The sequence below is a fragment of the Zosterops lateralis genome (genome assembly GCF_965231275.1).
Source record: "Zosterops lateralis genome assembly, chromosome: 1".
Taxonomy (NCBI): domain Eukaryota; kingdom Metazoa; phylum Chordata; class Aves; order Passeriformes; family Zosteropidae; genus Zosterops; species Zosterops lateralis.
Genome location: NC_139762.1, coordinates 105,949,457 through 105,974,850, shown reverse-complemented (window position 1 = coordinate 105,974,850; position 25,394 = coordinate 105,949,457). Strand labels below are relative to the sequence as shown.

General features: G+C 39.2%; 1 protein-coding gene across 3 annotated transcripts in view; it reads right to left on the bottom strand.

The window, feature by feature from the left end:
* LAMA3 (laminin subunit alpha 3) overlaps positions 1-25,394 on the bottom strand; it is a 74,775-nt gene that overhangs the window by 21,549 nt on the left and 27,832 nt on the right. For all 3 annotated transcript variants that reach the window (XM_083856923.1, XM_083856924.1, XM_083856925.1), the window contains 17 exons: positions 25,067-25,211; positions 24,148-24,288; positions 22,623-22,787; positions 20,575-20,676; positions 19,509-19,592; positions 18,343-18,573; positions 14,537-14,650; positions 10,688-10,797; positions 8,564-8,644; positions 7,040-7,146; positions 4,335-4,385; positions 3,807-3,958; positions 3,145-3,255; positions 2,934-3,045; positions 2,171-2,338; positions 891-1,087; positions 16-132 (listed from right to left, as the gene is read on the bottom strand). In XM_083856923.1, the coding sequence (XP_083713049.1) occupies positions 16-132; positions 891-1,087; positions 2,171-2,338; positions 2,934-3,045; positions 3,145-3,255; positions 3,807-3,958; positions 4,335-4,385; positions 7,040-7,146; positions 8,564-8,644; positions 10,688-10,797; positions 14,537-14,650; positions 18,343-18,573; positions 19,509-19,592; positions 20,575-20,676; positions 22,623-22,787; positions 24,148-24,288; positions 25,067-25,211 (2,188 nt within the window). The remainder of the gene's footprint in view (positions 1-15; positions 133-890; positions 1,088-2,170; positions 2,339-2,933; positions 3,046-3,144; positions 3,256-3,806; positions 3,959-4,334; positions 4,386-7,039; positions 7,147-8,563; positions 8,645-10,687; positions 10,798-14,536; positions 14,651-18,342; positions 18,574-19,508; positions 19,593-20,574; positions 20,677-22,622; positions 22,788-24,147; positions 24,289-25,066; positions 25,212-25,394) is intronic.

Genomic DNA, 25,394 nt, shown 5'->3' with positions numbered 1-25,394 from the left:
GTTGGTAAACTTTACCTCCTTGCTTTCTTGCAATAATCCAAGTGCACTCTTAGCTTGTGTCAGGGAAGATCGGGCTGAGCTCAGAATATCCAAGACTCCATTCTGTTGCACATTTGTCTTTTCAACCCGTTTCTGAGGAAAAATTAATAGTTGAACAACATGTGATTGACTTAAGAAAAGGGGCAAGAAAAACCATATCTTGAAAGCAAAACTAAAACAAAACAAAACAACAAACCCAAACCTAATCTAGCTGGCAGTAGGATTTACCAAGGGTACAGTCACATTTTTTTTCTTAAATATGGACATTAGTGTGGTAAACCAGTGATACATTTCAGCCAGGCTACAATTAAGAGAATGTGTCCTGCAGCACACACTTATTCCTTGTAATATTTTACCAGCACTAAAATTCAAACACTGCTCAGTAGTAACAGCTGTTCCTTGTCCTGATGAGACCTCAGAAGCTGTTCTGTAGAACGTTAATCTCAAATATTTTAACAGTATCACACATACTTTTGCTCCCATCTTTCATGGCTGTTAAAGCTAAATACTTTAAAGAACTTACTATGAAAAGTACATCAGCATCAGGAATTTGGTCTAGAAAAGGAAACAAAAAGACTAGTGGCAGCTGGAAAGAAGGGCTGGGAAGAGACTTTCCTTCCCTGCTCTCATCAGAGCTATGTCTTGGTCACACTGCTCTGATCACACCAAGAGGCCATAAGCAGCAGTGCACTACATTTATACCTGTCCATACACACATCAGAAGATGGAAAGAGACCTTGAACAAAGTCTAAAGAATTAGTGCTGCTTAGTTTTGTGAGGTCAAAAGCAGCAACCAAAACCACTTCTTATCTTCTGAGGCTTAATTTTTTTCTCCTGAACCCCAACATTACCTTAATGTCTTCTAACAGAACTGTGTTGTCTCTATTTAAGCCTTCAGCCTGCTTGATTTGTCCTGTTGCATCATTCAGAGCTTCACGAAGGTCAGTGATTTTGGATTCATATTCATTCAGTGCATCCCTCACAACTTTAATAAGCCCACGATTTTCTTGGTGATACTTTTGTAGTTCATTCTTAACACGTGCCAGTACTGCAGTATCAGGACCAGAAAGAAAAGTTTTGTTCAGAGAAGAAGGGAACCGAAACAAACTTTGTTAAAAAGGGCTTGACAGTAAGGATTATAAAGCTGTTCTTGTGTGAACTGAGCATCTTCTCCAATGCTAATTTCAGTGCCACTGTAGCAATTATACTATTTAGCATCTCACTGGATCAAATCTGCTCACTAGTTTACTGCTGCAGACACAGATAATCGTTCTCTTAATTAAGTAAGGATGAGGCTGATCTGAAAATACAAATTTTTTTTTACATGGAAATAACAGTTTCATCAATATTTTCATCTACAACTGAGCTAGTTATCAAAGCCTCCTCTGTAATCAATGGAGAGATATAGGCACATTTAATTTCAAAGAATATAGGAACACAAAAGATGTCAAATTAATCACACTTTTAAGCATTTCACTGCTGACAAAATAGGATACAGAAGAATCACTCAGAGGTAGGCATCAATGTTCAAGGCTGATGGAAATTAACTGTCACTCATATGGGCTTCTACTATGCCCCTGGTTAGGAGATAAGCCTGCAACTTTTCTTGATGTCTTCACTGTCTGGAATCAAGTTTCTGAATGTTCCAGTCAAACACTTGCAGAGAACATGACAGGGAATACAACTAGTGCAACTAGAGCTCCTGAACTTCTTCGTCCTTGTATGACCTGGCCCTTGGACTAATCTAGCAGCTTCTGAAAATCTGTTTAAATAAACATGCAGTTCCTCTAAAATAACTCTATATACCACTGCCTATCTTTTACAATACACAGAAGCATTGCACAGGTTGTGCTAGGATTTGCTACATCTTTATTTTACTGAGATTGATCTAGTTACAAAAGAAGGATCTACTGGGTTTCTTCCCCAGTGCAACCCATTTTTTTCCATAACACACTAAAAATGCCTTTAAATCCCCCCCAGAACAATCACTTTTTCCATTGACCAACAACAGCTACAAATCTCAGGGATACACTGAAAAAGGCTGCTCCCTCTACTCCAACCCAATCAATAATTCTTCAGATGCAAGACTTATCTTTCTAGACAGTCAGAAGCTGAGAGAACAAGTGCTTACACTGCTGAGCTTCCGCTCGCTCCTTCTCTGCCTCAGCCTGCAGCTGGCCAAAGTTGCGGTTGCGCATCTCGGCCATCATGCGCTGAGCCTCGGCCAGCTCTTCAGAGGCATCTCCCAGGGGCAGGTTGTTCCCTTCTCCTCTTGTACCAGCTATCTGCTCCAAGAGTGCTGAAAAAAAACCACTGTCAGAGTTAAAAACAGGATGCGCTTAAGCCTATTCAAAATGCTCAAACAACGGGGCCAACATCTTTTCTGAGATGGATCTGCCTCATTAATGAATTCGGGAATAGGCACGTCTTATTTTTTTCCTTAATGAAGCAGGTCCATTTTGCATTAATTCTATTAAGATGAAAAGTATCCCATGGCACATAACCAGAGAGAGTAAGATGGCATTGGCCTTGAAATTCTTCCCAAATTACCAAGTTCTTAGCAATAATTTTAGGCTTCTAATTTTAAAGAGCCCATAACAACCCAGAACAAAGTTAGAGTTGAGTTAGGATAGTCAAATTTTTTGCTAGAAATGTCTCTCTAGTGGAGCTTCTCTGTCCCTTTTCACTTCATAGGGAAAGTACAGTTCTAAACTAACTTTATGTATTAGATTTCTAACAGGAAAAGTGAATTCTACAGCTGCGACTAAATTCTGATTTATTAAGTTGTTTTCTAAGAAAACCTCCTATGAGTAATTAAGAATATTGTAAATAAGCTGAAAAGATGCTGTAAAACAAAGCATGAGAATTAAGAGAATTAAGAAATTACTTTTTACCTTGTATATTTTTGACCACTATTTCTATTTGTGAAACCAAATCCTTTCCTTTCTGATGAGTTTGACCAAAATTGTTAAATAATCTCTCAGCTTCTTTGTAGTTAATTTCAGCCTAGCAAGGAAAAAAACCTGTTAGATTAAAAGTATTTGGATACAACATGCTAATACATAGTCAGGAGAGGTGTACTTTTAAATTGATCTGATAAGTCACCTTTTCCTGGAGAGCATTTATATCACGACCTAGTTTAATGAAGTCTGTCTCCAACTCATCTACCTTTGAACCTTGATTATGAACAACGGAACGGTAGTTGTTCAGTAAGACCTGAAAAGAAAGGAAAAAAATAATCCAGTAAATCATCCACTGCACAGCAGACAGAAAGCAAAAAATTCACTGGATTAAATCTTTACCCAAGGTAAATAAAAGCAAAATTACTGATATGAAAACAATTCCCTCCCCAAACTTCGGGTTTTATCTGTGAGTATAGCAACTGCTATTCCACTCAAAGAACATTTTTTTAGAGGGAATTTTGGTAATGGCAAGTGGAATGTTGGGGGGTTTCAGTAATGCAGAGACATGAAGTGCTTGAAAAAGACAGTGAAAGGGACACCTCAGAGGTGTAACTTCCAAGGTGAGCACGCCTCAGAAAAAGCAGATACTGATTCCCTTTCAGAGCATGACATGGAAACCACAGCTATCTTCTAACAGGTGAAGCCCAGCGCTGCCAGCATCTGGTATTTGGAATCCAGAATTGATATACATCTTCTTGCAACTGACAAAGGTTCCTATCTTCATTGGACCCTATGGCAAAGATTCCTGGATTCGTTGCCTATCCACTCAATCTGAAATCCACTTTTCTGTTTCTGCGTGCCTACCTTTAAGTCCTTGATGCGTGTTTCCAGGTCTCTCATCTGCTGCAGAATGTGGGTACTTGCATGGACATTTTGCAGCTGAGACTTAATGAGCTGGAGCTCATCACCTATTGTGCCCAAATCCTTCAGCAGTGTAATCACACAGCTGTCACAGGCTGGAGAGAACAGTGGAAATCAATACATATTGTTGATTATTTAACACAGTGAACATTTCACTGAATGCATTAGTAATGGTGGAAAAGCTTTGAAGCTTGTCACCTGGTGCTGCCTGAAGAACAAAGGCAACAATAAAGCCTACAGCACTAAGTAAAGTGACTTAAACCAGAAGTAAGGAGGAGGTTCCATCTATATCTGACTAAACGAGCACCTCTTTAATAATTTTTCCAAGTATTCGGTTGAATGTTTGATTTCAAAACATTCATTACAGGATATTTCAGTCCTTTTTTAACTATGTCACCCTTAAAAGAGTCAGAAGTATGTATTCAGAGCCAGCTGAAAATAATACAAGTGCAGTTCTATTTTATCACTTACCGTCACAATCTTCATTGGGATCCACATCTTTTGGGTCATTATTGAAACATTCTGAAATCACAAGATTGTCATTAGTAAACCAGGTCTTCTTATGGAAATATTACTGATTTTTTTCCCTCACTTTTCATGTTTGGCAGCCATTAAAACACAATGCTGCCCTTTCAAAAATCCATACCCACTGTGAATGAGCTGAAATGCTCAGAAGGCATGCCAAACATTTAACTCCCACTAATGCCTTGCTGAAAGCAACACCTTTTCCATCCCTCAAAGGAAGCCTACTGCAATTCCACAATATATGCTACTGGGATAGGAGCAGGAGACCCTGTCACAACAAGTGTGCCAAATGCATTGCTAGAATTTGCCTAGAATAACACCACCAGGATTGGAGACAAGATTATATTGTTAAAGCACTTTACCCAGGACATAGGTTCAAACTCCTTTTTCTATTTAATATCCGGGTTCAAACCACAGGTTCCAATTCCTCAAAGAATGTCTTACCCACAAGGAACTAAGAAATATTCTTTCATGCCTGTCACAGCTTGCAAGATTAAGGAATTAATCAAGCTTGAGAGAAATCCAGTGTGTGCATGGATGGAGGCACTGTACATAGGACAAGGCATGCACCTTGGACAACAGATACAGCTTGTATATAAGAAACATTGCCCTCAGACTTTCCAACAAGCCAGCACAGGTGACTTCCTGTCCAGTGCAATCTTTTGTTTGGTTTTTACAAATCCTGTTATAGGAAGCTTAACAGTCTCCAGGTGCATGTGGAGTAACATCCTAGGATCCTAACTTCCAGGATGCAGGAGAGGAACTGGCTCCTAAAAATGCCATCATATAGGACAGGAATCTCTCCATCTTGATGCCCAAGTTCTTTTCACAGGCTTGGTCCCATTGCCAAGCTCTCATCTCCTGTTGAAAATGAAAAGGGCTGTGCATCTTGGTCAAAGATTGAACCTGATGATCTTGGAACTCTTTTCCAATGTTAATGATTCTATGTGTTTTATTCTAAAGGAAAAGATGCATTCAGTATAGCCTGCTGCTGGCAAGAGTCAACAACAGCTTGCAGCTTGCGAGAGGATACAATGATAAAACTGGACCTGAACTTTACCAGCAGCATGAAACAGCCTGGAACAAACTGCCTAGCTGTGCCATCTCCTTTGGCACTTGCACATTAAGCCATCAGGAAGTTAAACGGGATTGGTAGTGATTGCTGCTGCCAAAAGGAGACAAATCATAAAGAATATGTTTTTAAGAAAATGAAGGAAATTCTTCCAAAATTCAAACATCCATGCAGGTCTGCTGTTCTGTAGTTCAGCTAATAGCAGGCACATTTCAGCTGTCACTGTGAAGAACCAATTAAATAAAACTATTATTACAGCTTGTGCACCAACAACATCAGCCAAGAAATGGTGAAGTGCTGGCCAACCACCAAACATCATGCAAAAGGAACCTGCAAGAACATGCTGTGCCCATGATCACAGAGGGGTTTATTCCTAATGAAGAGAAAGGATCAGGATGTGTAGTTGGAGGAAAACAAACTGGCTTGTTGGATATTGCCCTATGGATTAGTCTGTCCTAGCAAACTCTTGCTTCATAAAAGAAAGGAATGATAAAACATCAAACACTGCTTGGATCTGTTCCATACAAGGTATAATAGAGATGTATTACTTCAATGATGAAATATGAAATGAGAACAAGCTATTGAAAAATTGCACCAGATGCAAACATCACTTGCTCTTTTTCTAATTTCTGTGGCCAAGGAAAGACAATGGGCTCTTTGCAGTTACTTGACTGCAGGATGAACAGCAGGGCAGAGAAATAAAGAGTATAGAAATATTTGGAGTTATTAGTTGGAAATTTCACTAACCTATGAGGAAGAAAAATCTGTCTACAGGGAAGGAAAAGTGAAATTTTATTGGTGAATGAAAATATAGGAGAATCAAGGACATTTCAGGAGCACTGGCCTCTGTATTTCTGAATATAAAGGAGTATCCCAAGGGACTGAGGTGAATTAAGGTAAAGACACTCTGAGGAATGTAAGATCAGGCCCTTTACTTTACAATTCTAATAGATAAAGCAAGCATACGCCCATGGTATTACCTAAGAGCTTACTAGTAGTGAAATACATGTGTGACTGATTCTGGGAAATCATGGACATTTTAGCTAGAAAAGCAGTGTAGAAGGATTTATAAAAGAGCCTCCTGTGTCTGGTTTTAACTTCCACTGTAAATGCAGACAGCTTGGATACCTAAGACGGCAGTGCCTGATGCAGACTCTGAAGATTTCACTAAACTGTGCCAAATACATTTTAAATAGGCATATTGAGGATGCTCAGTTTCCTGAATCCATAACACAGACTGGCAGGATATGATTTAACTCTGTCAGCAAAGGAACCATGATATATTTAAAAACCACTGCCACAAAACAAAACCAAATTAAAGTTGGCAGTATTTATGAAGGGAAATAAGAGACAAAACCATTTAGAAGGGCAAACCTGATGACTCAGGACAGCTCTTCTATTACCATGGTGTTGTGTTTTAGGAAATTTTACATTTTGTAAAAAATTATCTGCATTTCTTTTAAGTCTAGTTCTTTCCTTCAGTTCAGCTTACCCAAGTACCTTCCTTCTTTGGTTCTCAAAGAGAAAACAATGCTCCCTGCCATTCAGAACAATGCTCTATTCACAGACTCTTACATACCTCCAGTCAGGTGGTCACAGCTAGCCAGCTGTCCATTATTATTACAGTTACATTTCTGACAGAAGCCTCCATATTTTTGTGGATTTCCAAAATATCCAGTAGCACAGCTAGATAAAGAGATACAAGTAATTTTTATTAAATAGTTGAAGCTAATTTTGTGAAATATACTTTCCTTTGAAATAAAAACCCAGTTATTCTCCTGAAGAAACTTTCAAGAACTTTTGATTTCATGTCTTGACTTAGACAGAAATAATATATTTTTGGTTTACAGTATTCTCTGCACTATGCTAAAAATATCTTTGTGAGCACTGCAGAATTTTTTTTCTAAAAATAGAAGAACTCCCACAGTGCTCTTGCAGGAACAATTCACTTAATCTGAAAAAAAAAAAAAAAAAAAAACCCCAATGCACACTGATACATACATACATAGAGAATTTGACATGGCTTAACCAAGCAAACCCTACCATTCTGGCCTGTGATCCCACCAGAAAACACTAAGGGGATCACACTGCATGCACAGCTGAGATTTCAAACATCAACAGCACTGAATGACATCATCACCCTTCTGCTACATGACGCCCCCTCTTGCCTCCTGCCAGCAAAACAGTCTGTGTGACTGATCTCTAAATATTTTAAAGGTAAAATATATTGTTCAGACTGGACAGCTAACATTCCTAGAAGTCACTCTGTGGTAAGACCTATAAGGGTGATAATACACAACCAAAGGGCCAAGATGAGCAGCTGAGGTACAGCTATACCTGGAAGAGAAAATAACTATAACCCTCAGATTAGACAGGGTCAAAGGCACCAGTCTTGAAGGACAAGACCATGTCTACTGCAGGTCCTGTCTTCAGAGGCAACATCATGACTTATTAGCTTCAAATTTCCAAACCAGACAACAGCATTCCATTACACTTCAGCTATCTCTGGATTTGAAACTCAGTAAAATTGGTTTCTCTGCCTGCCTGAAACTGCCATGCTGTTCCTCTCTTGCTTTGCCAAACTGCTGCAATGTTCCAACAAAAGAGATGGCTTTAGCCTGGTGTGTGTAAGTTCTAACTGTGGAGCATGAGAATGATTTGAGATGAAGGGTATGGTGCTAAATGTGATGTGGTTGCTGTCAGATAAGACCATTGAGGCACCATCATGTACACTGGAGGAAATAGGAAAATGTTTTTAACTTGAAAGGGGGTGAAATAAGTGGGAGTCACTATCGCCAGAGTGCAGGATGAGGCCAGGCACACGGTACTTAGGCAAAGAGGTAGACACCTCTTTTCAGAAAAAAATGGTGCAGTCAGCAGTCTGTGGAGAATTGCTTATATCTCCCCAGGGAAAATTTGGTTTGTGATTGGAATTACACCACAGCACCACTTTACTAGCTGTTCATATAAATAGCTACTCCTTATGTACATGGACACGGTGCATAGGTGCATATCCATATGTCCACGTGTCTCTCCCAATATAGACATCCCTCCTTTTATCGTGTCTCTCAAAACTCTTGGTTTTGAGAAAGAGGTTACTTACCGTTCACAACGAGATCCGGTGTAGCCTTCTTTGCAGAGACACTGGATTTCTTCACCATTTGCCACACAGCCACTTGCAAATCTTTGAGAAGAAGCAAAAATATTATTGTGAGCACATGAGCAATTAGGTTTTACACTCTAGAGGTTCAGTTTAATGACTTTCAGATTAAAAAGTTTTTACAACACCAAATTACTTCTCAGCTAATATAATTGCCTCTAGATAATTTTGTTTCTTAGGGAGTAGTCTCTTGCCCAGCAGTTACATGCCCAGTAGTTTCCTGGGGAGTAGTTTCTTGCCTAGGAGCTTCTTGGGGAGTAGTTTCTTGCCCAGGAGTTTCTTGGGGAGTAGTTTCTTGCCCAGGAGTTTCTTGGGGAGTAGTTTCCTGGGGAGTAGTTTCTTGCCCAGTACTTTCTTGGGAAGTAGTTTCTTGCGGAGTAGCTTCATAGGGAATAATTTCTTGCTCAGTACTTTCTTGGGGAGTAGTTTCTTGCCCAGTAGTTTCTAATCCTTTGAAGTTTTATATTTTTTTTTTGTGCAGACTTTTTCCTTGGACTCAAAATTTATAATTTCCTTGCCCTGTGGACTGAGTTCACTACCCAAAGGAATACCTAAAATAAACCTTGATACTGATGTCATAAGAAAAGTCTGGGTAGCTATTTTATCTTAGTAGGCAAGAATCAATAGCTTATGCTAGACAACATTTCCTCATGTTTGTACATATTTTCTCTTTTCTTTCTCCTTTCTTTTCTTTTTAATCAATGAAAACATTAAAGGATATTTTTATGTCACTGAATTTATTTGGGGATTTTTTTTTTATCCAAGGCAAAGTAAAGTTGTGCACAATTTTTGGGATCTAATGAACTTTTTTCTCTGCTCTTTCAAGCAGATTTGTCTAGATTCAAAGTTCAAGGTCTGTGAAGGAGAAAGCAGGAGTTGAAGCAGGGCCATGATTGCTATTTTCATTTTTTAATCTATGAACAGTTGGATAAAGCAAGTCTGTGCATCAAAGACAGAGGTTTGCACTAAGAATTACTGGATTTTGACTAGATAGAAAATTGTCAACTCCAGTAATGCCAGGTGGGGTGCATTTCCTATGTCAGAAATGATATTCAACACCCTAATCTGCAGTTATGAAACTGCACGGGTTTATGGTCTCCCTAGATAATTCAGAACTATGAAAGCAGACGATGACTAAAAACATGTTCAGTCAGCCTCAGGCAAGCACCTGCAGATGAGGCTGTCAAAACCAGATCTATCAGAGTGTTCTCTGATAAATGATAAACCTGTCTATTGTCTGATGGTGTAAATCTCTTATTTAAAGGTTACATGGTGTGTGCTAATGCACCTGGCAAATACTATGTGGTGCCTTTAGCAATTCATAGCTTAGGGTTTGGTTTTTTAAAAATTGATTTTATTTACCACATTTCAGAACTGACCAATGATGACAATCTGGCTAAACGTACCACGTATTTATGCAATTAACTGCCAAATTTTAAAAGCTTGGCAAGTTTATTAGATCCAAGGAAGTTTCACTTTTTCACTTTTCATCTCAGTGTGTTTGCACTTCAAACAGAACTTCCGTAGGAAAAGCAACCATACTCTTTTAGACTTCTAGATACGTGCTTAAGGCCTTAAATGTTTTTGTATTATTTTTTCATCTTAATATTTTTTCTGAATTCCTGTAAAAGACTTGCTTCACTGTTTTCCCTTATCTCCTAGCCAGAGGAATGGTGTTAAACATCTTGCATTCCAGTAAAAAAGGAAGATTATGGATATGCCCAGTAAGGGAAAAGATCTCATTCATATATTTCTCACTATGAAGGAAGTACTGGTGGTTTTGAAAAGAAGCCCACTTCTACTGTCTGGGGCTCCCCAAGGCTATGAGCAGTGTTCCTGTGAAAGATCTGAATGAGAATTGGAATACTCAGCTTAATAAAAAAAGACAATGCTGTGACACAGACCATCAAGCTCTCAATACAAGAACAGAGAAGAAGATCATTATATTGCTATGGTAGCAGAGTTTGGGCTTTGAGATTTTTTCCTCTCTCTATATCTCCTTTTTTTTTTTTTTTTCCTTTTTTCTTACCTCCCCTGCTTGACTCTTCTTACAAGATTTTACTGTACCTGTTTGTATATGGGCAAGGGCATTCCCGGCAGGAACCTTGAGTGGCATCTCCAAAATAACCATCTTTACAGTGCTCACATTTGTCCCCAGCAGTATTATACTGACAGTCCTTGGAAAGGAAACAAGCAAGACATTTAGCAGTACTTTACCACTCGATATTGATTTACTATTATATAAAAAAATACAGCCTGTTTACTCAGAGAATATGTTCTTTTTCTTCCACATAATCAAGTATTTATTGCTGAAACTGCCTTCACAACCAGGTTAGAACAGTTTCAGTCAATTTTCTAACTGTACAAAGCACAATTTCCTCGCTCTTGTGGAAAAACGATAGATAAATAAGTTGAATTCAACACATTTTTAAAGAAACTCAACCAGATACATAGTTTGTAAAGTAGCATTTCATTAATGGTCTCTCTCTCTGTCTTCATATTACAATTATAAATCACTACATTTATATAAAACTTTAAATTTTGCATCTTAACACTACTTAGAAGGCAGATACAATCTAAAAGCATGCAATCAATTGAGCCCAAGTACATTGCTTTAAAAATCTCATTAAATAAAATACAAGAATTGTTTCTCTCAGTAGATTCAAACCAGAATTGAGTTTCATGTAGTTTCTCAAGTGTATGTGTTACTTGTATTTTTCTGTAGTAACTGGAATAAATAATAGAAAGCAAAAGCTAAGAATACAATTGAAACTGATGCAGCTGAGCACCTTTTTCCATGATAAAATTGTGGGGGATTGTATCTTCATTTAGAAACATTCTTAATTCTAGTGCTGTCTAATTGTCATACATTTATGACATACCTTATGTACATGTTATGTACATACATTATGTACATGGGTACAGAATAAGGAAGTTGCCTTCTCATTATCTAAAGTGTTGCTAACTTAAAAGAGAAGTACTTCAAATATATAAGCAGCATAAATATACATAAGCAGCCGTAAGGAAAATTCCAAATGACTAACAGTCAAGAGGCATTCACACTCCCAAGTTCTACAACTGTTTGTCTTCTGTGCAACAGACTGATCAAATGTCCCACGGAGCTGAAGGCTTACTAACAGAGCAAAAGATGGAAAAAAAGAAAGTAGGAAATCAGCCTGAAGGAGTCACTGAACACATTGTGCTTCCATTTCAGGGACCTTGATGGCTCAGGGCTATGTTTGAAGACCTTACTACCATGATTGGTGGAAGAGGGGTGTCTTCCCCACAAATGAGAAATAGCTCTGTCTCTCCCATCTCCTCTGAAACTCCATTCTCCTTCACACTTCTTCACACCAGATTCCCTCAAACACGAGTTCTTCCCTCAGGTGGTAACCCCTAATTTCTTTTCATTTTGGTTAAAGAACTGAATCTGGGGCTCACTGATAAAAGGTTCTGGGAAAAACAGGAGAAGCTCCAGCTCCCATATGAGCCATTTCACATGAAGTTAAACACCAAGTATCACAAAGGCAGTATGTTTGCAAAAGAAACCATTTTAAAATGTGGCCTTTATAAAAGCTGGTGCATATGCTCCTGTAAAAACCTAATGGAAAATTCAGATTGTTTCTGAAAAATTACTGTCAATTTTTATAATCCTGAATAATAAATTCAACTGCAGACAGAGATGTATTTAAAATATATGTGCTGGTTTCATCTTAGAGCAGCTTCCTCCCACCCCCAGAAGTTTATCTCCTGGCTTTTTGTTTTGCTCACTCTGTCTATAGAAACTGAAGCAATTCTGTAATTGCAAAGAAAATTTCAGCTACTTCACACATAAGCCACCCTAAATGTGCCATGCTGCTCCTCTAGCTACATGGCATATAAGGGTTGGAGCTCCCTAGGCACAGTAGAATGAAGCCAGAGCAGCAACTCCCTCATGGGTCTTCCTTCAAGTTTTACAGGGTCAGAGATACCCCTGGAGCCACAGCATCTCCAAACCATCAAGTGCTGCAAACCCTAAAGGAACACTTCCAGCTGACTCCATATGCACCCACATGGTACAAGGCAGTCAGAGTGTGTCAGGGCCATGGCAGAACCACCGAGGTTACATCACACACACGGGGCTCCGTGACATGAAGCAACATGCCATGGGATAAGCAAGTCTCGGCACCAGGCTGCTGCTGAGGGAATGTGCCTTCCAGGAGGAAGGGCAGGGACCACGAAGACACAAAGCCTGATTAATGGCAGAGAAATGCTTTTCCCCTTCACATCAGTACCAAGGTCTTCAGTCTTCTCCACCTCCTACTGCCCTCCATTGTTCCCTGTGCCCAGCAGCACACCAGTTTGCTCCTCTCCTTCCACCAGCATGCAGCAGCAGGAGAGCGACTGCCTGAGCCAGGGAGGGCTGTGCTGCTGCACAGGGGAAGGAGCCAGCCTGGGCTTAGCCTCCCTCATAAAGCTGCCTCTGGAGGCTGTCACTGGAGAGACACTGACAAATGTAGGCACTCGGGTCTGGGGCTCCAGGTGAGCAGCAGGAAGCCAAGTGAACAAGCTTTGCACTTTGGATGTGGAACTTGATGGCTCCACAGTGGGAAGCCTTCCTTGTCTTCTCTGCACCATGTCAGGTTTTTGTCCCATAGTTCCTCTACAGAGAGACAAACTTGCTCTTGGTTAGGCAGAAGTTCATGATGGAAATAAAGGCCCTCAGGGCTTTAATTTTTCACCACATTATTCTGGATGACTTTGCTTGCCCAGGATCAAGGGCTGATTTAGCTCTACCTATCTGAAAGTTAATCCAGCTGTGAAAAGGATGGGATAAAGAAAAATCTAGATCACATATCTCATGAGGTGAAAGTAAAATTTGCCTTCGTAATTCTAATCTGAAGTGAAACTTCCTGATCTTTCTTGCTGTGCTGCAGCACTTGCCTGTCACAGCCTGCCTTGCCCCTCCAAAGCAGCAGCCTTTAAGTCATCCCCCACAATGTGCTGAATTGGTTTATAGTTTCCATTAAAGCAACAGGGTTGGTTGAAACAAAGTTGGGGAGAATGACATAACGCGCAGGAATGCACCGCAGGCAGAACGGATGCACTCCAAACAAGGAAAAAGTAACAGAAAAGACAGACCATGAAAGATGTTGGCAAGGTTCTTGTTTACACAGTAAATGAGAAATTAGTGAAAACTTTTTAAGGGGGATTTTTCAGGACAAACAATTCAAAGAAGCATCATGGATAAAAAGTGGAGAATCACAGTCAGCCAAGTGTCACACTTCCATTCCTGAAGACTGATCCACTCCCATGGGGCTGCTTTGGGTTCAATACAGTGTGCCAGGGAGCAAAATTTACCCCACCACCTCTTTTGTAACAGCTGAAATCTTCTAACTAATCTAACTTCTATTACTAGTATTTCATCTTATTTAATTCAATATTTTTTAACCCATCCAGTTGTAGACTATGATTAGTGGAGATGCACTGAAGCTGATTAAACAAGATTCTGCAAAGCCTATGCTATGCATGAATGTGCTATTTGTCATCATTATACAAACATATCCTAGTACATTTGTATAAACTCAGGACTGCATAGGCCAGGATAAGACCCCATGTTTATTATAAATAACTATAAACATTTCCTTATGTATAAGTTGGATGACTTTCTGTAATCAGGAGCTAACAAAAAATTACAGAAGAAAGAAAAAAATGAAGACAAAATCATAAATTATTCCAATCATCCAGTTATATTAAATGTACATTTAAGTGAATGCATCTTATGCTCATTAACAATATGAAATTTAGAGAATGAGACATGCAAGGGTTGTTTTTACTTGCTTGAATTTAACAATACTGTATGGTCCATACTGCAGTAAGATAAATGTTTGTCTCCTTTTTCTCCCATTAATTTACTGAATGTTACCGATTACTTACAATACATTGTCCAGTACCATCTTGACATCTATTTGAATTTCCATTGCAGTTGCAGGGCACACAGCGTCCAGCAAATAATCCTTTATTCTCACGATAAAATCCAGTGCTGCACTCCTAGAGAGCAAGAAGAAAGAAAAAAATTGGTGAGCACTGGTAGAATGTTTTACATGTTACAGGAAGTGTATTTTGAAAATGTTTGCCAGTTCCAAGGAGTAGTGAAGGCGTGAATTTCCTTTCAAGCTCTCCTATGCTCAAAACGCTGCTTAAATTTTTTAATGCAGTAAATAGCAATTATTGGAGCTGATGAAGTTTCATCTGAACCCTGTGCTTTAAATACTTTGGAAGTGATGATTTAATCATTTTGACTCTAACCTTGGAGAAAAATACATTTCCTGTGGCTATGTACAAAGGTGTAAAAGATGATTTCTAAACCACAGAAAAATATTTGAGTATGAGAGTACTGTAGTGTGAATCTAAAGAACATCTGCAAATCTCACATACTAATTAGTGGTTATATCTTGATAATAATTTTACTACAGTAAAATTATTTTCCTTGGAAACAATTCTGGATACCTTTTACATACATTCGTCACGACTTCCACAGTTAAGTCTATGAGGATCTAAAGCCACACCTAGGCATAGCTAGGTGATGTAACAAAACATACAGTGGTCTAATTTCTAAGTACAGGCTTGCCCTGGAGACAGGGGAAGCATGAGAAGAATGTTCCAACTATTGAGGGCACAGGAGCAGGAGCACAGCCTGTCAGATCACAGTTGGATTTAAATAGGGAGCTGAACCAGAGGGACATTCTAAATGAAGCAAGAGACATCAGGTTTGTTTGCCTGCAGCAGGGAGTTAGTAACTAATATGTTAAAACCAGGTCCTTGCTTGGCATGAGCAGGAAAATCACAAGGAATTCCCCCTGGGCAGGAAGCCCTTCTGCATACAGATCAAAAATTCACGCCCATCTTCTCCTGGAATACTCGGGCACACCAACCACACTTAAAATGACTGTAGCTCTTTTCCCCTAGGAACTAAGGTGGTGTGGTGCAAGGAACATCAAAGGTTTATGGAAGTGGGGAGAAAGCCATGCTCCCCACGAAGCCAGCACCTCCCAGGTTCCTGCCTCCAGCAATGTTCTTGTGAGCTGTAACCTATGCCTTGCCTCTGCCTCACGGGCAGGGGCTGGCCCCAACAACATGCAGAAAACAAGCAACAGTTGAACTCTAAAACCATAAATCTTTTCTCATAGTAAGTGCACCACCAAGACTGATGGAACCGATCTGAAGAGCAAAGGGTCTGTGGGACTGTGTCACAAATCACATTCCAGTGGTTAGAGGTATAAGAATCTATGTAGAGACAGGATTAACCAGAGAATTTTTCAATGATAGAACTACCACAGGGAAAAAAATACTTATCTCTCACAAAGCAGATCCCAAAAAGAATGTTGAATTACTGCTGCTGAAACAATCACTACTGGAACCTTTGCCTTCTCTACACGCAGGATATTTGGAAAAAAAAAAAAAAAAAGTATGCCGACTACTAATACCATCAACAGCTTTGAATACTGACTTCAGTATGAGCAAGGACTAAACTTAGAATAGACAGTTGAAATTTTTCAGATACATTTTTTAAAGGGTGAATATTTTCCCTGAACAACAGGGAGCCAATATACAGAGCTTCAGAGGAAACCAGGGGCTGAAATGCACTAAACAGCATGACAAAGTAAAATATATGCTCTAATGCATATAAATTTTATTTACTTAAAGTCTCTTTTTGGAGTGAAAAATAAATTAGACATTTAAAAATACATCTAATTGCTTTTGAAAAAAAAAATCTGTACAGCCTTTTGTTTTTCTATTAATGCTGTGTTTAAAATGACACATTTGGAGTATGTGGGCACTTTGTTTTTGAAGCAGCATTTGTGATATCACACAAATGATAAATTGATTCCACATGAAGATAAAGCTCCAGGCACTTCCAAGTGCTTTTTAGGATCATTGTTTTCAAGTAAACAGCCATTTAAAAGAAGCCTCTTGTACACACTTTTGTTAGTAAAGCACTTTGAGACAGAAGATTAATCTTCTCATTAGTTCTATAATAAGTAATATAGAGGCTGTTATCAAATTAGTTTATTTAAAAACCAAGTGAAAGAAGGAAGGAAGCAAGGAAATAAAAATGAGCAAATTACCTCTCTTGGATAAAAATCCATTTGAACTTGTTGCCACTGACTCCTCTCCTGAAGGTAGGGATAGGAGAGCTTCTGCTGCATATCTTGTGCTAGACAATGCCCAAGGGACGCTAAAGTGACAACCAGCCATCCTACATTTCTCGGCCTCTGTGCTTGGGCCATCATTTTACTTTGGCTCCCCTGTGAACATTCACTGCTCTCCCTTCGGTGCTCACTGTTCCTTCTCTTATTACGCCCCCTTCTTCTCCAGCTTCTGACTCAGATTAATGAGGTTCTGTGCCGTGATGGGCCCCACCTTTAAACTTTATCCGTGAGTCAAGTCACTCAGCACACAGTACCGTTCCTGAGGTTAACAAGTAACTCTGCAGTTCCTGTAGCTCAATATATACCTAAGTCGGGGTGTGGCAGGCATCACCTCCTCCCCACCTAAGGCAGCCAGACAGAGCTTGGTGATTAGAGCACTAAATCACTGCCTGAGTAATGCTGCATAAACACACAGGGCTTACGAACTTCCCCGTGAGTGTCTTGTTCGCTTCCTTTGGCTTTGTATTTTCACCAGGTTACACAAAAAAAACCCCCAACAGCTTAGTTTAACCAAGGCAGTATGCTGAAAGCAATGGGATGGCAGCAGAATTTTCAGCAATGCTCATCAATTTGCATGTGGCACAGGGCAACGGAAGTGTGAGAAAATAAAAAATATTTCCGAAATGGTTATTCTGCAGATGATGAATTAGCTGTCCTGAGCAGTGGATGCACACGCAAAATGTAAGGCAACCATACATGGCTTTGTTCAGTCTCTCTGCAGCTGCTCCAGCCTAGATATTATTCATTCATCCTCAATTTAAAAAGCTTTTGCAAGGTTAGTACAGCAATTGCTACTTTACGGTAATGCTCAACCATTTTCTGAGAGCAATTCCTCATATTTTGTGTACTTTGTACACTGCTTATCTGTCTGGTGCTTTATTCTACTGCATTGTGTGCTCACACATGGCAACATCCAAGCTCTAAGTGAAGCAAAGCAACAACCAAAAGAATTACAGCTACAGGAGCTGCATCAGGGACAGGATATACAGCAGTACTGCCAGTCTTCAGCTAATAGTATTACTTTGCAAAGCCTCCACTGTCTTTGATAAACATCTCCAAATATTTTTTGCAAGTATGTTAATTTCAAATTTCACATGTTTTTCTACACAAATAGTATCCTGAATTATCTGGATTCAGGCTACTTCCCTTGGACCCTGTTAAAGTTAGAAACACCAGGAATCTTTTCTACTGTGTATGGTCTCATGGCCTTCAATTAAGTCAATTCTGACCTTCTCTCCATTAAAGTAAGAGATTATTCAGCCTCTCAGAGGGCATCACAGAGGAATCCTTCATTATAGTGTCTTATATATGCAAAATTATGTTTCCAGCTCCATCAAAGCAATCACGAGTAGAATAACCCCACGGTGCTTCTTAGACGGTGAAAGCACTTGAGCCATTGAAAGTGCACAGGCTGAGGGGAAGCACTCTTAATTACTTTAACAACCATCCTGCTCCTCTAGCTAACTCCAGTACTATGTATAGCTGTGGGCAAAAGACAGGAGATAATGGCACAGTATGGAACGTTCCTACCTGGCATGAGTCACCAGTGTACTGTGGCGGACAGGCACACATCTCCACGCTGAGCGCGACGCTGCTGCTGCCATGGCTGGTGGCTTCCTCCAGCCCGACCTCCCCGAGCGTCAGGCGCTGAGTCTCCGTGAAGTAAAGGGCCCGGATGTGCAAGCCAGCCAGCCTGGACAGGATTGTCATCAGTTCTTCCCGGGATACCAGCCTACCGCTGCTGGCGTGTCTGAAGTTGCCCTGTGCATTAAGGGGTACAAAATGAGCAAAGTGCCACAGCTGTTTAAAAAGAGTAGCTTCAAAGGAGACCAGAGGACAGAAAAAGGAAGAAAACACCCATGGCTCTTGTCTAGAGCCAACTGGTGTGGGGTAAATAGAGTCCAGGAGAGTGGACACAGGATGGGTGGGAAAAAGAATAATGACCATAAAGAAAGGGATGTAGCTTTGACTGTGCAAGCTAAGTATGGCTCTCAAGTACAGAAAAGTGAAGAAGCCTGTAGATTCTTCTTCAGTCATCCAAACTTCATTGAGATACCACCCACCAAAACACATAAAAATGTGAAGAAAAATGCTTTTGTTTTTAAGAGTAAGTGAAGTCCTAGAAACTCGATCTTTTAGGGCTTTCTTGCTGCTAATAGACACAGCATTGTTGAAAATGAAATTTGGCTTGAAGAAACATCTTTTTTTGCCTGCATATGAATAAATAACCCAGTTCGACCTTCTGAGCACAGGTTTAAGGTAGGAATAATCCCTGCTGAATTCACCTACCTGAATGTTGGACATCCCATTCTAAACTAGGTACCTAGACACCAAGGAAAACAGATAACAATTCATTCCATCCCTATTAAGTACAGTCTGTGGCTGCAATGAATCACCTTCTATTGAGGACTGATTCAGCATTACTTCACCAGCCCTGGAGGGAGTGCTAAGGGCTACATTGGACAAGATACCCAACCCAGAGGTGCTAAAATTAGGTGTCAGGAGCCAGAACCCCAGTTCAATGTGGCAGTAAAGAGAGATAAAAAAATGTTTTTAATATTTCAGGTCTACAGTGTTTAAGTTTCTATTCATCACTGTTACCAAGTATTTGGTATTTTTGCACACATTCTACATGTGTGTATTTTTTACGTGACTCTGGAAGAAAAAGAGAAGGCCATTCCTTTTCCAGTTCTTACCTCAACCAGCTGTACTCGGCCATAATATTGACGATCAGGCAGTGGGTTGTTGGGATCCATATAAACAACTTCCATTTGTTGGCCCTATGTGAGAATGAGGATGTAACATTGCTGTTTCACTGCTTGGTATGGGAGAGCGTTCAGATGCAATAAAATTTGGTGAAGTACATTAAATCTGTTATTTTGGGGATCAAAACTAAGTAATGCTAGGAAAACTGTATGTCTTTTCCCCAGGAAAGTGGTATAGTGAGCACTATGTTCTGGTGCTAGCAAGGTTTTCACTGCTTTTGCCTATGAACAACCTTGTTTTCAAGTAAAACACCAAGAGAATCAAGTTAATGCTGATCAACTTTCACAGGAACTAGTTATTACTTCAGAATAAAAATGGGTTTGCATTTTGAAACACTCTCCTTTGCATCCCAGTGCACCAGCGGCTATAGGTATTATGGTAGTAGTTTATGAGGCACATTTCCCAGTAAGAATCCTAGAACATTGAATTAGTATTTCCGATGGTGTGAGGAAACAAAACACCCCCTTGAGAATTTCAACAAACAGTTAAAGTTTTCAATTCTGGCTCTAAAGTGGTTAAATTTTAAAAAAACCTGTCAATCTAAATGGCATTTTTATTTCAGTCCCTTGAAGCCTTATAATTATGTTTAGTTTTATGCTGAAAAAATCTCACAGAAAATGAGATTAATTACACACAAAATCCAGGGCATCTTTTGCAGAGATGAGGCCATACTTGTTGACAACTGTGCAATGCGCTAATTAATTTTTTTTCCACAGGCATATTCTACAGAGAAAATCCTGTTTTATCCTTTTACTTGCTCTCAAATCAGTTATGCTTAATAATATGTTACTTCGGCAACAGAGACAGACGTGTTGATGGCTTTGAGCAAAATGCAGTAAAATCAGTTTTATAGAAACAGTTAATAGTTTCAATAGTTAAGTTGATGTTTTAATAGTTAAGTGAACTATAGGAGCAAAATCTGCCATACTTGTTAGGTAACATAAAAATCATGGTATTTGTATTGCTTGTAAGAATAAACAGTGTTTTAAAGCTTACTGTTAGTCGTATATCAGGTTTCTTCTCCAGAAGAACCATGCCCTCGCTAGGTAAGCCAAAAGATTTCACTTGGTAACTTAGGAAGCCACCATATGAAGAAAGCTGTAACAAAATGCACAAGACCAGAGATACTTTACTGCACTATTGCTTGATATTAATGTAAATTTTTATTCAATTTATGCCATCTTCCAGCACTATAAATAACACATTTACTCTTTGTAAATGCTGCTTAAACAAACCACCCTGTATAAATACATTCTTTAAAAAAAATATAAGAAAATTCAAATTAGAGTTGATTTCCTGTTTAACAAGTTTCAGAACTGAACCATTTGAGAGGCTGTTAAATTACTTATTTTTCAGTGGGTTTTTTTTGTAGGACATGGTGTTACAAACTAACCTTTGTATTCTGTATGTACAGTATTTATTTCCTAAAGTCAAGAGTGGTCTATTAAACAGAATGTTAAAATATAAAAGAAAATAGGGACAACATGATCCGAATTTCTCAATTACTCTTAGTTTCTATACTGCTATACATTTTACATTTGATTCCCTTCCAATTTTGTAAACAAAAGACAGAAAATGTACTCTGCTAAATGCTACAGTGGAACCAGTTAAAAGGTTTCAGATAATTGAAAGCAATATTTATACACTCATAATATTGAAAAATAGTTAAAGTGACCTTGTTCATATTTTCAAAAAGAGATGTTATCAGTGGAAGCAGATCAAACCCTGACATTTTCAAAACACAATAATGTGAATAACTGGTAAATTTATGAACTTGAAACTCACAGCTAAATAGCATTTTGGTGGGACTTCCATTACTGCAGTATTGCCTGTGCTAAAATATACACTTATACACAACATACAGCAAAAGTAGGACCTAAATTAGAACTATTTTATTTGCAGTGTTGTCATTGTAAATAACAGTAAAGAATGGTAGGCCTAGGTAGACACTGTGACATGCAACATAAAACTCATAGCAATGACCTTAATAGCTGTGTTTAAAAAGGGTTATTGCCTGCTTTATATCTTGTTATGGAACAACAGAAGTACTTTTGGTTTAACACTGCAGGTGATAACATATGCTTTAACATGAAATTCCTTTCAAAAATAATTTGTAGGCACTGAAACAAGAACCTTTATAACATCAACAAAAAGCACCCCACCTAAATGTGCTGTTCACCTGAGATATGGAGATATAGCTCTGAGCACAGGACAGGAGGAGGAAAAATACTGCTCTAATCTTTAAAATGAGGACTAGCAGAAAAGTCGTACCATCTTTCATGCCTTGGTGTCTACACCATTTGTTTTCTCATGTGTGTCAGTAGGATTGCATCTGAAAAGCCTGTGTGTCCTGCAACTGGCTGTGAAGTATTGGCACTGTCAGGGTTCCAAAGAGGGATAACCTGGGGCTCTGGGCCTGCAAGTCACCATTAGAAAAGCCCCCTGGTCAGTGTGACCCTCAGGCTGAGGTGCTGATGGCATTAACTGTGAGCAGAAGGCTGCTCCCATGCACGAGTTGACAGACCAAAAGCAGCTCAAAGAACACAAAGGGTAGAAAACCAGTTGATGCTCTTCCCAAGCAACATGTCAAAAGCAAAAGGTTGGGGGTTTTTTGTGTGCCACTGAACACATAACCGGGTTTTATTCTTTTGGAAATCTGCCCAGGACATACTCTAGAGAATCTAAAGAATTCACAAGCCCTATGTGCTCTGGGTTTCAGAGCAGCCACACTGGCAAGTTCTACATGTTCTGGGCTTCAGAAAAACAGCTGAAGGTACCAGCTGCTTGAGACATTTGAGCCATTGAGCTCCTGATTATGCTGTTCACATTAAGACCTGTCTGGCACCAAGCAATATGATTAATTCTGTGTAAATCAACTAATTTCAAAACTGTATTCAGAAGTAAAATGATTCCTGGTATGACAGGTAAAAGAGACATGTGAAGAGAGAGAAACTTACCCAAGAAAAACAGTGATACTCTTCATCAATGATGCTGGTAAAAAATTATTACATGTTAGTAAAAGAGAAGAGTTAGGTGGCATTTACCTTCTCTCCCAGGTAGGATGCTGGTGCTTTCCAGTACAAATTATGCACAGAAGCTGGCAATTCTTGAACATCAGCCACCACACTGTTACTGACTGGATTGAAAGTGACTGGAATGTCCATATTTTCATCTACTGCCTCCAAGCGCCAGTTCTTCATGTCCACAAACTAATGAAAAACACATAAAGGAAACAAAAGTTTTCCTCATCCTTTATTAAAACTTTACCAGCACCAAGTAAGGAGAAGAAATCATTTAGCCTCTGTAATTCCCCTAGCATGAGACCCAACCTCTTCAGAGCCAGCCTAAAGTCTTTGAACAATGAATATTTCATGGACCTCAAAAGAGAGTGAAAATGTGAAGATATGCTAAAGCTACTCAGGATGCAGGCATTTGGTTTGTCACCTGGAAACTAAATTCTATATTCAGCCACAGGAAGACATGGCTTTCTGAGGGGGGATTAGGAACTGTGCACACAAACCTGAGGATATAATTTGAAGATGCTCTTTAAAGTCCATTCCAAAATCAAACCCGGGGCACTAACCTCAAGGACAGAGTTTGGAACAGGTTAACTGTGAGGGAGGGGACATGGTATGAGATTTTGGAGAGGCAGGCAATATAGCCTAATATTCTGCCTCTTTAATGCACATTTTATGTTTATGGCTGTTCTTTCATGAAAGATCATGCTTCTTTTTTTTATCATTATGCTGGAGGAAAGAGAGCATAATCTGTATGATGTACCAGAACAGTTCTGGGTTTTGGTGGACCACCCTGGATTTGCCAGAGCAAAAGAACCAAAAAAATAGACATGTTTCATAAACAGTTTTTGGTGAGGACAAGTAATGACTAGAGGAATTTTTCTACTGATTTCACTTAGGCCACATTTTCACCTTTTGCTTGTAAAAAGGGCACAATCTGGATTGCATCTAGTCTATGTCTAAACCTTAAATAAACTCCTCATCTACTATTTTCACTTTCCTCTCTTTTCCTTTCTCTTGCCTTTGCAGCTGTTGATTTTTTTGTCAGTCTTCAGTCATTTTACTGTTCATTTAATCTACTAAAAATCTTTGTTTCTCACACTTGATGTAATTTCTCTTCTACAGGGAGGGAAGAAAGACAACTTTTACAATCTCTCTAGAATCTGTCACACGGTTCTTAAGAATGCACCTATGATATAGACATGTAAAATGGTGCTTATCAAAGCACCTCGAAGGAGATCATTGACTTTAATGATGACACAGATTTTGAAGATAAAGCAAGCAAGATTAAGGCCAGCTCAACTTCAGTGGAACTAATGACTTGTAAAGGAACAGGTGAAAAGGGACATTTCTGCTGAGTGGCACTTTCAGACTACACCTAATCTTAAGGAGGCTGCACTAAGTCTTCACTTGGAGAATTGCTTGGAGAATATTTCTCATCCTTAGAAACAAATAAAATATATTTTCAGCTTTGGAAGAAATCTGGAATCTCCTTAATTGAACAACTGTAAGTTCATGATAGAAAAGAAAAGAAAAAAAATCTTTGGTACACCTTGGTTCTACGACGATCCGTGCTGCGACAGTTGCTGGTTGCCCCAAAACAAAAGCAAGGTGTGCATCCCCTGGGGTTAGAAGGGTTCAGGTAAAAGGATCCTGGCCTGCAAGTGTCACATGCTGCACCTTCAACATTTTCCTGTTAAGGCATAGTTGAAAGAAATTTCAGTGTTTTTCTTTTTGCTTTGCTGAGGTCCCCAAAACTTCCTGCACATGAAACAAATCTTCTGAAAGAATATATATTTAAATGTAGAGAAACAAACAAATGAAAAGATGTGATTATCTGGATAGACTATATTCCAAAGGCAAATAAAACTGTCTTGGAGGCTATCTTAGCTTTCTTTCCAGTTTACAATGTAAAATGTGAAGCACTGAGTAACAAATATTAGTCAGAGACAGCTGGTAACTTCCTTGCCAAAACCCTCCTGCTGGCTTTTGCAAACCCATAATATAAAAGGTCACTTGTGAAAGTTCACATTTAATTATGCAGATCAGAACAAAAGAAGATTTCCTAGCTATAATGATGTGGTAAAATGTCAAGTGACATAATATGGCTAAAAAAAGCATGGGACTTGGTTAACTTCCAAAAGGCAAGATGCAGATGGATAAAGTGGATCTGCGCAGAGTACAGACTACTTCAGTGATTCAATGGGCATCTACTCGGCAGCTCTCTAACATCCCGCAAAACCTAAGACAACCTGTACAACTGACAGATATTGAAGCCATTTAAAAATGGTTTTTAATGTTACCGTGATAATCTGTGCACATTCTGCAAAGTGTGATGGCTTTGTACTGCTGCACTTAATTTTTACTGAAAACTTAATGATAAACTCACTTTATTCACCCCAGCATACATGAAACAGTCACTGGCATGCAAGTGATGCTTGTGAATGCAGAAGTAATTTGATTTATCTGACCTTGCAAAGACAAATTCCTGTCTGGGGATCACAAACATCTGGTTCTGTTCCATCTCTATTACAGCTACATGGCACACAGTTAGGGAAACCATAAGTTCCGGGAGCACACTGATCACATCGACGTCCTGTTATTCCTGGTTTGCACCTTTATCAACAAGCACAGAGGAGAGAGTCAATAAGGGAGGCAGGAATGGAACAGGGGAGGGAAAATAAAACAACAGGCAGGTGGATTTTCAAAGGGACTTCATGGCTATGACACAACTTTATGACTTCCAGAGAAAAAGCAGCAGATTAGTATAGTTCTCAGATTTTGAATAGTGTAACATTT